We start from the raw sequence: 16,099 nt of genomic DNA on the forward strand, positions 1-16,099 counted from the left end.
CCGCCATTAAACAGGCATGGCCGACTCTTCGTTCTTTACACATTTCAACACCCTTTTTGGGGAATATTCTACACCATATTTGACAATATTTTATAGGCCAAATTCATTGGTCTTTGACCGCTGACTTTCAGCGTGCTTTGAAGACACCTCCGCTAGGCCCGCTAATACTTCAAGCCATAATGCCGCCGAGCAGCAAGAAAAAGAAAAAGCCCGCCTCCAACCCGGCTCGAGGCTTTGCGACAGTCTCTATGCCCTCCAAGCCCAAGCCAGAGGCAATATCAACACCGTCTTCAGCCACCGAAGAAGCAAAAGCCACGCCGGAAACCGAGCCCCAACCTGCTGTACGCACTGCAGATGCCACTGCACCACAAACAACATCATCGTTACAAGACTACACACCGGAGGAACTGGAAAAGCATCTTGAAGAAGCAGAACTCCAGATTCTGGTTGATAAATACGCTGCCAAGTGTAAAAATGACGCTGCGCGCCAGGTCACCAAGCTGGACAACGAACGCCGCGTTTTTCGACAGCAATCAGTAACATTGAGCCTTCTGGAGTGGTTGCCGACAGAAATTCAAGACAGTATTTTCGAACTGGCCGGTACCGAAGAGCACGACTATCTCATAGCAAGTGGACGGATCACAGGTTCAAAACAGGCAGGTTCTGAGGAAGATCTATACAACAAGCTTTGGACCCTGAAGGAAACACTCCTCAAACTCAACTTCCCAGAAAAGCGCGTCGAGGATGCACTGAAGCATGTTTTACAATATTTTGCAGGCAACTCAACCAGTGCCGGTCGGGATGTTGTGTGGAACCTGGATGAAGCAATTGAATGGTTGGCTACGCACAGTGATAAGAATGAACTACCCTCTTACACACAGACAAACACTCGCCCACTGAAAGACACAGATACTGTCACCTCATGGATGACAGGTAAACCTTTCTATGGCTTGAGGTTTTCCATTGGGACATAGTGCTAACTCTTTGACAGAATCGAAAGCTTCAGGGACTTCGACTCCTGTTTCATCCCAAAATCGAAGCAAGCAAGGAAAGAAAAAGGATGACTGGAAGGCAGCAAAGGTTGCCCCTCCTATTTCATATGACTCCGACAGCTCAGTCGACCCAGATATCATGGTTCCCGAATGGCTGGAGCTGCAGACTCAACTCTACAGCCTGGAGCCAGATCTCTTCGATCGCCCTGGAAAGGGCAAGAAAGGTCGCGGCGGCGCTGGTAATCTGTCAAATGACCCCGAAGCCTCTAAATTACAGCGGAAGATTGCTAAAATCGAACGTGATGTCCTTTTCGAACGCCGAGAAGCAGAGTATATATGGGAGCAAAAGCTGGACGAGCTCAGAAAGGATGCTTCATTCATCCGGCGCCCGGTGGACAGAAAGAAAAAGTCTCCGACCGATGCAGAAGATCAGCCAAAGCCCGATATTGAGGAAGAGCTAGACCCGGCCCTCCTTGCGATCGACGGAATGGAGGATGCCCTTGGGGATTTGTTCCAAGGTGAAGCTGAGGATTCAGGCTCGATTTTAGGCATTCCTCCTCCAGAGACCCAGACATCATTCACACTCCGCGACTTTGGGAAATCGACCGGCCTGAGCCCCCGGCGAGTCTTGGAGGAGACTTGCAAATCAAGAGACTCATCTTGCGTGGTTGCCTACCAAGATTTCTCCTCCTCAAGTCATTCGAGCAGAAAGGCTCTGGAGGTCCGATGGTCGAAGCCCCAGGAAACCCCCTTCCCGTTAGCAGTGGAATCGATTACGCACAAATCGAATGCCTTGGCAACTTTTGTGTCAATGGATGCCCTTGTAACCCCAGATGCGCAGCAGGCCGAGGGATACGTGTCTACTCTGGCTTTGTTCATCTTGTTCCCACAGAATTCCAAGGAGGGCAAGGCCTACCTGCGGTTGCCAGCGGTTTGGAGAGAACTCTGGACTGAGTTTGCAACACTGCAGAAGACCCAACAAGATGAAATCGACAAAGCCACCGTAAAAGAGTTGAAGCGTCTGATCCAAGAGAACCAAGGAACCTTCGAAGATGATGTTGTTCTATCTGACAACTTCCGGAAGAGAAACGGCGTTGGTAGCAAGCCGGGTACGCAGGTTAAGGGGTCTGCGCGCGACAATTTCGGGGATATTGATGACCGCTTGAAAGAAGCATGGATGGCTAAATCGTCGACGCCCTCCTACCACCGCATGATGCAGAGTAGAATGAACCTCCCAATCTGGGGGTTTAAAGATGAGATCCTGAGTACCCTCGATGATCATCGAGCTCTGATTATTTGCAGTGAAACAGGTAGCGGAAAGAGTACACAGATTCCGTCATTCATTCTCGAGCATGAGATGATCCAAGGCCGACCATGCAAAATTTATGTGACCGAGCCGCGTCGTATCTCTGCAATCTCGCTTGCTCGGCGTGTCAGCGAGGAGCTTGGTGAGAGCAAGAATGATGTGGGCACGAACAGATCTCTCATTGGATTTGCGGTGCGGTTGGAAAGCAAGTTTACTCAATCCACGCCATTGATCTATGCGTAAGTTCTCGCTTCTCTCTAGGTTTTACTGTGTGGTTGCTCAGCTAATACTTTATAGGACAACGGGAGTGGTTGTACGAATGCTCGAACGGCCCGACGACTTCCAAGACATAACCCATGTGGTTCTCGACGAAGTTCACGAGCGCACTATCGACAGCGACTTCCTTCTGATCGTGCTCCGCCGACTCATGGAGAAGCGGCCTGACCTAAAACTCATTCTCATGTCAGCTACCCTGGATGCGCAACGTCTCTCGAACTATCTCGGCGGGGTGCCAGTTCTGAACATCCCAGGGCGAACTTTCCCCGTGGAAATGAAGTATCTGGAGGATGCGGTTGAGATGACCAACTACCGTCTGTCGGAGGATGCGCAACACACAGTCCTTGATGATGATATGGATGACCCACCCACAGATGCCGACACCACGGGAGGTCTCCAAGCCAGTCTTGATGGGTACTCTAGACAGACCAAGGAGACTGTTATCAACATCGATGAGTACAGACTAGACTATGACTTGATCAAGAGATTGCTTCTGAAGATTGCCACGGCCCCGGAGATGGCTCACTACAGCAAGGCGATCTTGATCTTCATGCCTGGACTGGCAGAAATCCGTCGCTTGAACGACGAGATCCTGTCCGAGCCAATGTTCCAGAGGGGATGGATTGTACATACGCTTCACTCTTCAATTGCCAGTGAGGACCAAGAAAAGGCCTTCAATGTACCCCCGGAAGGCACAAGAAAGATTGTTATTGCAACGAACATTGCGGAAACAGGTATCACTATCCCGGATATCACAGCTGTCATCGACGCAGGAAAGGAGAAGATCATGCGCTTTGATGAGAGACGTCAATTGTCCCGTCTGGTTGAGTCATTTATCTCGCGTGCGAACGCGAAACAGCGTCGCGGTCGTGCTGGACGTGTCCAGAACGGTATCTGCTTCCACCTGTTCACTAAACACCGCCATGAAAAGTTGCTTTCTGAGCAGCAAACCCCTGAACTGTTGCGCCTTTCTTTGCAGGATTTGGTGCTTCGTGTGAAGATCTGCAAATTGGGAGAAGTGGAGCAGACACTCCTCGAAGCTCTTGACCCGCCATCGTCTAAAAACATTCGCCGCGCCATTGATTCATTAAAGGAAGTTAAAGCCCTGACGAGCAACGAGAGTTTAACCTCCCTCGGAACACAACTAGCAAAGCTACCGCTGGATGTCTTCCTCGGCAAAATGATCATCCATGGAGCCTTCTTCCGGTGCTTAGATGCGACTGTCAGCATTGCTGCTATCCTTTCTTCCAAATCGCCATTTGTGAACACAATCGGATCCAACTCACAACGCGATGGCGCCCGGGCGTCTTTCCGAAGAGGCATGTCCCAATATATCGATCTCTCACAGTTGATAACTAACAGATACTAGGTGACTCCGATCTCTTGACCGTATACAATGCCTATTGCAGCTGGAGACGCACAAGAAGCACACCGGGGTCCAATGAGTATGCTTTCTGCCGAAAGAATTTCCTCAGCGCGCAGACATTGCTAGCGATCGAGGATATCAAGATGCAACTGGTAGTATCAATTGCCGATGCAGGTCTTCTAACTCTAGATGCATCACAGAAAGCGGCCCTCAACCGGTAAAAGATCCTTTGTCGTCCAAACATCATGTCTCAGCCCGACAAATGCTAACCAACCCCACAGTGCACGCTCCAACAGCCGAAACTGCCAATTCTTCATCATTCCTGAAGACTTCGACGTCAACAGCAACAACGATGTCGTGATCAATTCGGTCATCGCCTGGAGTTTCTATCCTAAGCTTCTGACGCGCGAGGGCAAGGGATGGCGCAACGTTGGCAACAACCAGACAGTTTCACTACCTGCTGTTTCTGTAAACAAGAGGGCGGATCCGTCCGTCAAATGGCTATCATACTATAGCATCATGGCACGTGCCCGCAACCTTAATGCGCATGATACTAGCGCCGTGGACGATTTCGCTATAGCTTTGCTGTGTGGTGATGCTGAGTTCAAGGTACGACATTGATCATTTTTCGTGCTTCCCTTCCTTCCCCATTTCTGACAATCAGCTAACCACCTTCAAAATAGATGTATTCAGGTGTCGTCTCCATCGACGCGAACCGTATTCGATTCGCTGTACGAGATTGGAAGTCTATGTTAGCCTTGAAGATCTTGAACAGCCGCCTGCGCGAGATCCTCTCGAACACTTTCCGCAACCCCCATCGTCCATTGTCCTATAAGCATCAGCAGTGGATCGACATTTGGCAGCAGATCTTTGCTCAGGCTGGTAAGCGATAAATATACCAACCGTGATGTGTGATTATGCTCTGCACCTTTGATGAGATATGCCATGTAAAAATGATGAATATGGTTGGGTCTGGTATAGAACTTTGTCGGAATATTGTTAGCTTTAGAGTTACTTCAATGGACAAACACTCTCTTTTCAAATTATGCCTAGTTTCTTCGTGTAGTGTATTTATATATCTTCTCGCTGCGACTTTTCCATTTTATCAATCAGAATCCCTGGTCTGTATTAGCCATGCCAACTCGTACCTCTAACTTGAGAAGTGGATATATATCTGGAGATGCACCATATCCCAGGATATATTTATCAAACCACATATCCCAAACCTAGCGGTCGAAGCTTAAAGGGTCAACCTCACACGCTTTGACTTATATATATATTCTACCGAGGCAGTACAGATATGATCCCGGCGATCTATCAGCAGGAACCGTAGCATCCCTACATGAACGACGGGAGACAGCATATACTGCATCAACCATGCCTTCTAGAAGCGTGTTCAGGTCTACCTTGTACATAACACAGAGCACTGCAGATATGCCCGTCCCTTCGAGTCAATGCATCGACGCTGTCAGCACTGATCCGCCGTGCGTAAAGGATTGCATTACCATCGTCAACCCCTATCAGATCGAGATCAAAGCACAAACTCACTGCATACTATGTAAGCATAAGAACAAACCAAAGAATAAGCATAAAACCGAAGCCTCTAATAGCCATCCCAGCAAAAAGTCGAGACCAAGTCTATCTAATCTATTCCCACCATTTTCCCACGGGAAACAATCGGTCTACGAAGACAATCTGCAACAATCCAATCCCGCCATCCCGATCCCTAATCAAGGGGTATACCAACCTCCCACCGCTAGATACCAGCACACCACAAACACGGATTATCCCTTGACACGAGACTTGCAGTCGATGCAGGTCCTCAACCAGCGGTGAATACGTACCTCTGTGAAGTTGTGAGGCCTGAACACACAGGTAAGAACCTTGGAAGATTCCAGCGAACTGCCAACCCCATCATCCCCCATCCCCCCCCATCCTCCATCTACCACCCCCACCTCCCCCCAGACATTCCCCAACCCGCACCAACCACAGCAAATAAATTTCCATTTCCCCCCAAAAAAGCAAAAATACAATTCAACAAAGTCCTAGACACACCCAAGACACAATCTGCACTATCCACTCCATGCACAATATGAATGGCAGACATGCTTCGAGAATGTGGAAAATTCCCACGCGTGCTGACCTACAACCCGGGAATGATTCGCACCCATAGAGTAATACGGAGTATGGAGTAGTTAGGCTGAACTCTGACTCTATTAGTTAACTAACTCCTCTGTATGTATTCCGTACTTCATACTCTGTATGTACATGTACATTATCTCATGCACAGCAACCCAGTCTGTGGGCGGCACTTGCACTTGCACTTACACGCTTAGTCTTGGCTGCCCTGCGCTGGCACTTGGCAGCTAGCTTGTCACTCAGGCGCTGGTTCATCGTACATGATACCTGCAGCTTGGGGAGGGGGGAACTGCACGCTGCATAGTATTTGCATTCTTCGATCGACTAGCGACGCCTCCCCGGGGAGATAGAAGCGTGGACGGCGCGTGTTTTTGGTGTCAGATGCACAAGTACATACTATAAAATGTGACCTGAGACAACGAAGAGACGGTGAGCGGACTACTCATTTCCTCTTTTGGGGCTTGGAGCTTATTTGGATTTTTCTTTTTGTTCTTTTGTGTTCTGTCTATTGGGATTAGGTCTGGTGTTCCAGACTCAGACTGGGATCTCCCTGGTTCCAGACTCGTGTTTTTTTGGGGAGGGAGGTATTATCATTGCCATTCTCAGGGATGACATTAGCACAGGGGAGAATTGCTTATTTTGATAGGAATGCTAGTATCACATGGGCTTTGCAGATAAGTTCATGATTTATGATTATGATTATGCTTATGCTTATGGCTCCTTTGGTTTGTATAGGCTGAAATGTTGGGGTAGTGCAGAAGTAGACTTGAAGTAAATATGAGTGCTGGTACATTTTGTACAACATAGAAAGCATCTCACAAGAGTGGCATGTTTGGATGTTGTACATCCAAGTTAGACCTTCATGTTTTCTACATTTCCTTATCTGCCCTCTGACGTTGCGCCGATCGGACAAAATAGCCCGACATCGGCGAATTTGGGGACATTTTTCCCTTTTCAATTTTTATTTTTTTGTTCATCTTAAAATCGTTGATATTTGTCCCACCAATCCCCCGTAGTGTATATAATATAGGGGGATAATAATCCTAATCCCATACAAACCAACGGTCGATATACATCTCAAAACATCAAACCTCCACAGCAGCGGGTCACTGCATACCCAGATGGAGCTACGGAGTATGAGATAATGCTCTGTGCCACGTCTGCACGCAAGGGGGGCCAACTGGCGGTGAATCCACACGATCTAGCCCTTCCTACGTGGTTGTTGCCGCAGCCAGTCATTGTTGCGTTGGATCACCGATCGGCGGGCTGCTGGCGTAAAAAGCCAATCATTGGCGCCGCTGACTTGGATGGGGGGTTTTAGTCTCGTTACACATTTGGCTCGAGCCATCCTGGCTATTTCGGAGATATGAGGAATTTCAGGTTTATATTTTGGTGAACTAGACTTATGGTCACTGGAGCAAAAAGCGAATGGAGTAAATGACTCGAGAATGGTGGCGCTTGCTAACGGTTACAGCGGTCGACTTATTCAAGAACCTAGTTTTTTTTTTTTTTTTTTGGATTAGAGGAATTTACTAGGAGGGGATATGGTTATATTGGTATGGAGTATGGAGTACCCTGTACAACATACAACAGACAAAATACCCAACACACTTAACTACCGAGTACTCCGTACTTCATAATCAATTATTGGGTCTCTTCTCCTTTCCCCTCTCTTTTGCTACACAAGCGCTAGAGTGTTCAAAGGCAAGATGAACGTGCAGTCGATCTCTTGGCTCCACGGGAAAATGCAATGCGAGGTTAAATCCAAGGTTGCACGGCCCCAGCCTAGTTCCATCACGCCAGATCCTGGAGTCGTGGTGCGTTGTTATTCGCGCGAAGGAAGTGGGTGGCGTCTGGCTCACAGCAAATCACTCAAGTCACATGGGAAAAAAAAAGAGGCAGAGTCACAATTTGAATATTAGATTGTTTCAGGGTTGTATATGTACTCCATACCGTTAGTATATCTAAAGGTTCCCCCCGTCTATACCTACTTGGGCTAAGTACCTCATACCGTGGACCTATGGTAGTAGCAGTAGACGGGGCTATACGGAGGCTATCTTGGTCGATGCTTTTTAATTTGCCCCATCCTGTACAACACATCAATAGACTGCAGGGAACATCTCTGTCAGTTATCGGCTTTTGGTCAAATTCCCCTCGTGTCCGAGTCTCACGCTGTACAATCGTACTCCGTAATTATGCTGTACCACACACGCCCTCAAAGGCCTTGTACCCATTGTGCGTGTCCCCGATCGTCAGTTTGATGGCCTTATCTGGCATCAACGTCTGCCCAGACGGCTTCGGGCATAATTTGCCTGTGATGTGTGAGGGACAGCATGGGAAAAGCATGGCAGCCCCTGGTGAAACATTATAGACAAGGGTACGGAGTAGGAGAGGGAACCAAAAAAAAGCCCGCATCATTTGTACATGATAATAGTGCTACCTGAAGAAAAAAAAAGGCCAGAAAAGTAGAGAGAGAGGGAAAAAGAAATCAAATGAAAGAAAGTCCTCTGTTCTCTCTAAAAAAAAAAGCCTGAAAGCCTGAAATCTGCACGGACAAAGTCTGCAGGGTAACTCGCTGCAAGGTACGGACGAACCCGTCGATCGACGTGAGATTGACGACGTAAACATTGAAGTGGAGGTTCTAGCTATGGGAGCCTTGTTATGGACACTAAACCTTGGAAGGATTTCTCTAGTCTCCGTATGTAACCTCTAACCCTATACTCCATAGTTGATCCACCGAGTTGATACACGGAAAACCCCGGAGGATCAGTCAAAGAATTGACACATGAATTATATTCTATTTGATTTCTACTCCTACAGAGTTAATTAATGACAGGGTGAGTAAATGATTGAGAGAGATATTTCAAATACTGGCTATTATTCATATTATTGTTCCTCCTAGGTATACCTATCATATAAGAACTGGTCATCCTCCTTACATTTTCGGCTCAACGGTTCGATACGATGCATCACACCCGAATTGCGGAGTTGCCGTACCAATAACTGGGTGGATTGATAGTGGATCTTTCATTTGAGCTGGTTTTTAGATTAATATTCTCCATTTCTTCATTTCTACCGGGGGGAAAACAGAATGATACAAACTAATATATAAAAAAAAGCAAAAGAATGACGAATAAAATGAATAAATAGTACGAATAATATAGGAAAAAAAAGCCACAACCGAATCCTGGCCCACTCCCTCATTTTAATATTTCCTTTATCATTCAGCGCTCAAATTCTCACGGAAGACTATTTCCTTTTCCAGTAAGGAAATGCTATGTCGATTCAGGCGGATCCCTCCCCCCATGGCCCCCTAAACTACTGTACGCTGTATGTGCAGCGGGTATCGGGCCGTCGATAGCGAGCTGCGGTGCAGGGATCTGTCAGTGCCCCTCTTTCTCATTTGAATTTTCCCGGAGCTCTCTGGGCCTAGTGGACTAAGCTGGTTAGTACCTGCTTTCCTGCCTGGCCCCCTCGAACTAACGGCTGTACGGAGGAAGAAAATCGGGATTCTTACCCCGTTCTCAGAAGATTATTGCATACCATGAGACTAGAGAACCTGCCAAGGAATTCAATCATAAATTAATCAATTGATCAATAAATCAATAATAATGGCATTGAAGATTATCCCAATCGGTCTGACCCGTATTTTCCCGGCCCCATGTTCACCGACCTCTCAAGGGTCTGTGTGGTCGACGCCACTTGCAGCATTCAAATGCAAATACTTGGAAAATGGAAATCGTATTCCGATCATGATCTCCCCGAAATCGTATCAATTAACCATTGAATCTAGATGGTCAATGCATATCAGGGTAGCACTGAAAATAATGATAATAATAATCGGTGAATCCCTAGCTGTCACTTTTGGTTTTTTTTTACGGAATGCATGGGAATTGACATCTGTCAACCTTGAACCAAGATTTTCGGGGTTGGAAATCACGTCCGCGAATAGTCTAGTCTGTTAGTGGAGAATACATTGGTAGTAATAATATAGAGTAATAAAAAAGGACTAAACGCAAGGGGACTTTGGCTCTGCCTTTTTTTTTCACCTGGGCTTATGTTGTAAGGTGTTTTTTTTTTTCCAGGAAGAAATTAGCGGTGTACTGGGGTCGAGTTGGCTGGATGTTCAGCGTCTCTTTGCTCTTCCCCCTTACTGGGATCTGGCTCTGGGCTTTTATTTTTTGTTGGGTATACCCTGGAAAAATATGGGGAAAATCAAATGGAAAATCGAATGGAAAATTAAATCAATATTCATGTTATGTATTTGCTATTACTATTCTTGGAGGGCTATTATCCCGGCTATCTCGACTATTGGGAACAATGTTATGTGTCCTCCGTACATCAATTTCAGATCTATGCACCATTCCAGACTCTATTTGGAAATAGGACCCATTTACAACTATAGAAGAAACAGAAGAAACAGAAGGAACAGCCAAAGGAAAAAAAAAAGAAAAGACGAGCTTCTGGATGCATCATCACGGGGTCTCTTAGTTGAGATTACGATGCTACGTGTGAACATCTCATTTCAATTCGGACTAAAATCGGGTGGACAAATCCTGGACTAAAAATTCTCTATCTTTTATTTTATTTTATTTCCATTTATCTTTTTTTTTTTTTGCTTTTTGCGTTTCTCTCTAATTTTCTCATTTCTCTTCAATGGACTCTTTCGGTAACCGCCTAGCCTCTGACTGGTCTCTTAGTAGTCTGTACTGGACAGGGATTGGAAGAGAGAGAACAGGCCCTTGATCGGCTTCAAGCCACCCGTGTTTCGTGGTTCCTTCTGAGCCACTGATTTTCTCCTCTGCATCCCTGGAGTGTGACGTGCTTCTTTCCTCTTTCTCTCCCCACTGTTACTCACGGCCCGTCTTAACGCCCAGATCGTCCCGAACCATAAAAAGAAAACAAAGGCCTTGGTATGATTGTTTCTTGGCTTAGAAAAATAATTGTAAATAGAGAGCATTGCAGTGGTCCACTTGAATCGGCTATAGCCGTAGGACTTGGAACGGAGGACCCGGGGGTGATCGACCGGTGGCCCCCTCTAATAGTAAGAGATCCGAGAGGGGACAAGGCTCCGCCGATGCCCGGTGAATGATTTGAATAATTTGAATGATTTTGGATGATTTTCTTTTTTGGCGCTGGGATTGATTTTAGCCGTTTCTTTAAGACGGACCTTGCAGGTTGTTAGCTTGTACCCCAAATAGAGGGGAAATGGTGCAAGCGCTGACTTTAGAAGCGGGTGAGTGCAATCCGCAATCGACGGTGCAGCCGCCGCGCATTGCCGGGTGTTTTATTTTATTTTTCATTTTTCATTTTTTAATTTTTTTTACTTTTCTCCCCCTCTCTGCAGCCGCTGACAGATGTCTTGCACGATGAAAGAGATGCCGGGAGATTTGAATTTCGCACTATACTCCGTAATGCACACTATCGTAGCTCCGTACCTGTATACTAGCTGTTCTTAGGGGTAATTATAGTATCCTAACCATGGTTTCCACCCATTGACGTTGATTTCAACCGTGGATGTTGTTTCCCCGTTCTTACCTTAGTTCTAACCTTGGAAGGTTCCAAGGTTCCCTCCCCGGTTGACCATCCATGGTTCACTTGAGTGGGACCCGCGCGCGTGGAGACGAACCGTCTCAGCTATTTCGGAAGTGCCTAGGCGTTTATTATTTCTATTTACATTTGATGAAACATGACTATTATCTTGGGATATAGGCGTATAACATTATAGGATATGGTATGGAGTATAGTACTCCATACAAGTATGGCTTCTAATCTTGCAGTTTTATCCAGCCAGAAATAGTCTCTAGAGTCTAGAGTAACCCTCCAGTAATCAATTAATTGAATCTGATCGGTGGAGTCCACTAAGGGAATCAACTCCCAGATCCAGCGGGCCTATCCCGGCCGATCAACAGGTTGCTTTTCTGCCTGTCACACAGACCAGGATCCTCAGCTGGGAATATTTCTCTTTGACTTGTCCCTGCAGTTTTTGGCTCGGTAGGGTACTCTGTACAAATTAGGAATTGGGTGTTAATATTGATCAAGCTGGTTAATACTAAGGGAAATGATTTACCTTGACGCTTAACTCTGATCCGGATGGTCCTTACTTGGTGGCGTAGAATAATAATTATAAATATTTCCCCCTAAAAAAAAAAAAAGAAAGAAGAAAATCAAGGTAATATATAGAAAAAGAAAAAGAAAAAAAGGGAAGAGTAAAAAAAAACAAGAAAAGCAAAAAAGAAAAAAACAAAAAACACCAAAAAAAAAAGAAAAGAAAAAGAAAAACAGCAGATATCGAGTCTAGAGGATGATCTGAACGCACGGTTCTGGTAGTCACTCACTCACTCTCTTCTCTCCACCGGGTCCACTGTGATTGATTCGATGGACTCTCTGTCTCTCGCTCTTTCTATTTCTCTTCCTCTCTCCTCAAAAGACGGGGCAAGCCGGGATTTCTGCAGACAATATTCTTCTCTTTCTCTTAAAACGACCCTTAGTCAGCTTCTTCTTATCCTCCACTGATCGACTTTCCCGCTGCGGCTCAGCGTCATTTCGCTTCACCTCTTTTTCCCCTCTCTTAACCGCTTTGCTTAAGTTTCACTGTACGATTTCCTTTTTATTTTAAGAGCCCTTTTGCCCGTTTCCCTGTTTTTTTTAAATTGTGGTTTATTATTACTTGATACCTTTTGTTTTGGCTTTTACTTTTGTTTTTCCTTTTTTCAAACGCCATCTATCCAGCCTGCAGTGCATAGGGATGCGTTTGCTGCACCACCCCAGCCTCCACCTTTCTGTACGTCTAACTTCTTTTCTCAACCCCCCCATCCCTCGACTGTCTGAGACTTTGACCTTTCCCCCCCTACCTTCATCCGGCTTCGGCCTTATTTTATCATCAAATGCGCTCCATTTTTTTCTAGAGTTTCTTCTTCAATGACATGATTCCTGCATGACCTTGAAACGACCACAAAACTTACGCGATTTTGTTTTTGTTTAGTTCCAACCTTCCGAACTTTGATGTGTTCGACGATTGTTAATGATTCTGATGACCATTGTGCTTCTCTGAACTCGTCTGCTTCGACAAAAAGTCCTTATTGCGCTTCTGTTTAGGCCCGAGTCTTTACAAAAGGTTTACGACTTACTACGAAGCGTCACTACGATAATTGCATGCCCCTGCATCGCCTGCATCTTGCATCAACTGTGCCTATTTTTTTTTTTCAACGTTTGAACCTGAAAGCCCCGTTGAATATTTCGTTTGCAACTCTTTCTCTTTCTTTTTTTTCCCGTGCGACGTTCGCAAATTCCTGTGGTTTTTCCCAAGGATTCTGCGGCCTATATTGATAGCACGCCGGACGACCTTTACGTCCGCTGCTCGCTTCCTCCCTCTATTCTAAACCGTTTACCCGTGCAACCGAAAAGCTGGAGCTGCCATCGATCTCGCAGGTCCATACCCGCGGTCCTGCTGACATCCCCTGGTACAACCATCACGCGGCCGAACGACCGTTATTGCCCGGCGACAAACTCCCCGCTCTCAGCCTGCCGACAGCCACCCAGGGCCTCTCCCGGACCGCCTACCACGATCCGTCCCTGACCAATTCCACCAATTCCAGCGCCCGCACAAGTCTCTCTGGTGCCTCAGTCCCTGCCAACGAACCGAGGAGTCCCCCGTCCTCTACGGACCTGTCTGGGACCCAGGGCCGACTTTCCTTAGATTCTTCCGCCCCGACTGAATACAGTCTCCCCCCTCGGTCAACGAAGGGTACTATCCTAGCCCGACTTCTCTCGGCAGCATGAACCAGACCCAGCCATACATGGACGTCCACTCGCACATGTCTTCTGCTCAGTCATACGCCCCTCAAGGCGCTACCGCAGGCGCAATGTCCCACTACCAGTACCACGGACAACCCCCTGTGATGCAGCCCGCGTCTTCTTACGCCCCGGCTGCCTACCCCCAATATGGATACGCCCCTGGGGTCACTTCACCCCCAACGGGTCACCCACCAAGCTCAATGGGTGGCCAGATGCCGGCTCAGTTGCTGCCGTTGCCGGGTAAGCTCCAAAGCCAGAATGTGGTCGATGATTATTCTGATCGTTATCAAGTGAGCAATCACGCCGCCCCTCCAAGTGGGTACGGGAACAACACCGGAGCTCCATTGCAAGGGTTCGTCTTTGATGGTACCGGTCAAGTGGCTCCTCCGGGAGCAAAGCCTCGCGTGACGGCCACATTATGGGAAGATGAAGGGAGTCTCTGCTACCAGGTGGAAGCGAAGGGAGTGTGTGTAGCTCGACGAGAAGGTCAGTTCATTCCGTGAGGAAAGAGTTAATTGGAGATATTCTTTTGACTGACTTTTTTTTCCGCCTCCGCAGATAACCACATGATCAATGGTACAAAGCTGCTCAATGTAGCTGGCATGACCCGCGGTCGACGTGATGGAATTCTCAAGAGCGAAAAGCTTCGCCATGTTGTGAAAATTGGCCCAATGCATTTGAAAGGTGTCTGGTATGTATTTTGCTTTCACAACGTGACGTGCAGTATCAGTCGTTGACTCTTTTACTCCCAGGATCCCATTTGAGCGCGCTCTGGAATTCGCCAACAAGGAGAAGATCACTGATCTCTTGTACCCACTGTTTGTGCATAATATCGGTGGTCTGCTATACCACCCAGCCAACCAGAATCGGACCAACCAGGTAGTGCAAGAGTCCCAACACCGACGTTTGGAAGGCCCTCCTCTGGGTCCCCAGCGCACGCCGTCGGGCTCTCAGCAACCCCCGGTTCACCATCATCACCCCTCCCTTCAGACTCCCATGTCCTCTCACATGTCCCAAGGCCCCATGAGTGGCCAACCTGGCTCGAGACCAGGGCTCGAGCGTGCCAACACCTTTCCCACACCGCCCGCCAGCGCATCTAGCCTGATGGGCGTCAACAACCAAGGCAGCTCATACGAATGGGGTGGACAAGTGCCCCACACACAACCCTTGTCCATCGACACCACATTGAGCAACCAGCGCTCAATGCCAACGACCCCCGCAACCACCCCACCGGGCAACAACATGCACGGCTTGCCAGCCTACCAAAGTCAACCCTACGACAGCTCCAAGCCTTACTACTCCGCGGCACCACAAACCCACGCCCAATACGCGCCCCACACTCCATTGACCAATTCGGGGATGTCCAGCTACGGGCAACCCTTGCCCGGTGGATACATGAAAAGCGAGATGGCGCCACCAAACCCACGACCCGGTGCCTCAGAGCCCGAAACCTCCGAGCGCGACCCAAACCGCTATAGCCAGAGTAATGGACCCGGCGAGACCGTCTCTGAGCATGAGCAGGAGTACATGCCAGACCACAACGCTGGCTACAACTCTAACCGCGGCTCCTATACCTACACCACAAACCCTTCCGTCAGCTCGCTGACCGGCGAGCACTCCCAGCTCACCCCAGAAATGACCAGCTCTCCGAGCCAGCAAAACGGCTCCGGTCGCATGACCCCGCGCACGGGCGCCGGCCCCCCTCCTCACTGGGCTTCGGGGTATAACACTCCCCCCCGTCCTCCCGCCGCCACTACCCTGTACAACGCTGTCAGCGATACGCGCGGAACCCCAGCCAACGGTGCTTCGGACCCTTACTCCATGGCCTCGACCACGGCCCCGGTCTACGCGACTGGGAATGGCTCGTTGAGTGCGGGCAGCAAGCGCATGCGCGAGGATGACGATATCCGCCCTCCGGAGAATACCACTGAGTACGAGACTTCGAAGCGCCGTAAGACCATCACCGATGCTACCCTTGGTGGTCCGCTTGGTGGTCCCGTCGGTGGCCCGCCTATTCTTCAGCCGATGAAGCCTAGCGCGGTCATGGCTCGCCATCGGTGATTGTGTGATTCAACTGTGGTTTCTAGTTAGCTTTCAGCTTGTGGTTCTGGCTCTTGTTTTGGGTTTCTCTTCGGATCTTTGGTCTTTTTTTACTGGAATCTTTTTGTTTGTTTTTTTCTGTTGGTTCAATTTCTCGGTCGGAGTTTGTTTTTCATGATAGAC

The 16,099-nt window shown here is 48.0% G+C and overlaps 4 protein-coding genes across 4 annotated transcripts; 3 read left to right on the forward strand and 1 right to left on the reverse strand.

Moving 5' to 3' along the window:
• Positions 1–179: 179 nt before the first annotated feature.
• Positions 180–4,931, forward strand: N7487_006251 (putative ATP dependent RNA helicase; the record flags this gene model as incomplete). Its single annotated transcript, XM_056873998.1, has 6 exons — positions 180–933; positions 992–2,537; positions 2,596–3,893; positions 3,944–4,157; positions 4,222–4,549; positions 4,624–4,931. The coding sequence occupies 6 exons, from the start codon at positions 180–182 to the stop codon at positions 4,831–4,833; spliced, it is 4,350 nt and encodes a 1,449-aa protein (XP_056731718.1). The 3' UTR covers positions 4,834–4,931.
• An 853-nt stretch (positions 4,932–5,784) lies between these two features.
• N7487_006252 (uncharacterized protein) lies at positions 5,785–6,111 on the reverse strand (the record flags this gene model as incomplete). The annotated part of the gene is made up of 2 exons (XM_056873999.1): positions 5,785–5,985; positions 6,088–6,111. Coding segments are annotated over 2 exons (225 nt in total), but the record flags the coding sequence as incomplete, so codon positions are not given.
• A 7,123-nt stretch (positions 6,112–13,234) lies between these two features.
• N7487_006253 (uncharacterized protein) lies at positions 13,235–13,861 on the forward strand (the record flags this gene model as incomplete). The annotated part of the gene is made up of 2 exons (XM_056874000.1): positions 13,235–13,267; positions 13,412–13,861. 2 exons carry the CDS (start codon positions 13,235–13,237, stop codon positions 13,859–13,861), a joined length of 483 nt encoding a protein of 160 aa, XP_056731720.1.
• N7487_006254 (KilA-N domain-containing protein) lies at positions 13,858–15,937 on the forward strand (the record flags this gene model as incomplete). The annotated part of the gene is made up of 3 exons (XM_056874001.1): positions 13,858–14,362; positions 14,435–14,567; positions 14,629–15,937. 3 exons carry the CDS (start codon positions 13,858–13,860, stop codon positions 15,935–15,937), a joined length of 1,947 nt encoding a protein of 648 aa, XP_056731721.1.
• Positions 15,938–16,099: the final 162 nt, after the last annotated feature.

Source organism: Penicillium crustosum (genome assembly GCF_028827405.1).
Source record: "Penicillium crustosum strain IBT 35664 chromosome Unknown utg000002l_segment0_segment0, whole genome shotgun sequence".
In the NCBI taxonomy this organism is placed as follows: domain Eukaryota; kingdom Fungi; phylum Ascomycota; class Eurotiomycetes; order Eurotiales; family Aspergillaceae; genus Penicillium; species Penicillium crustosum.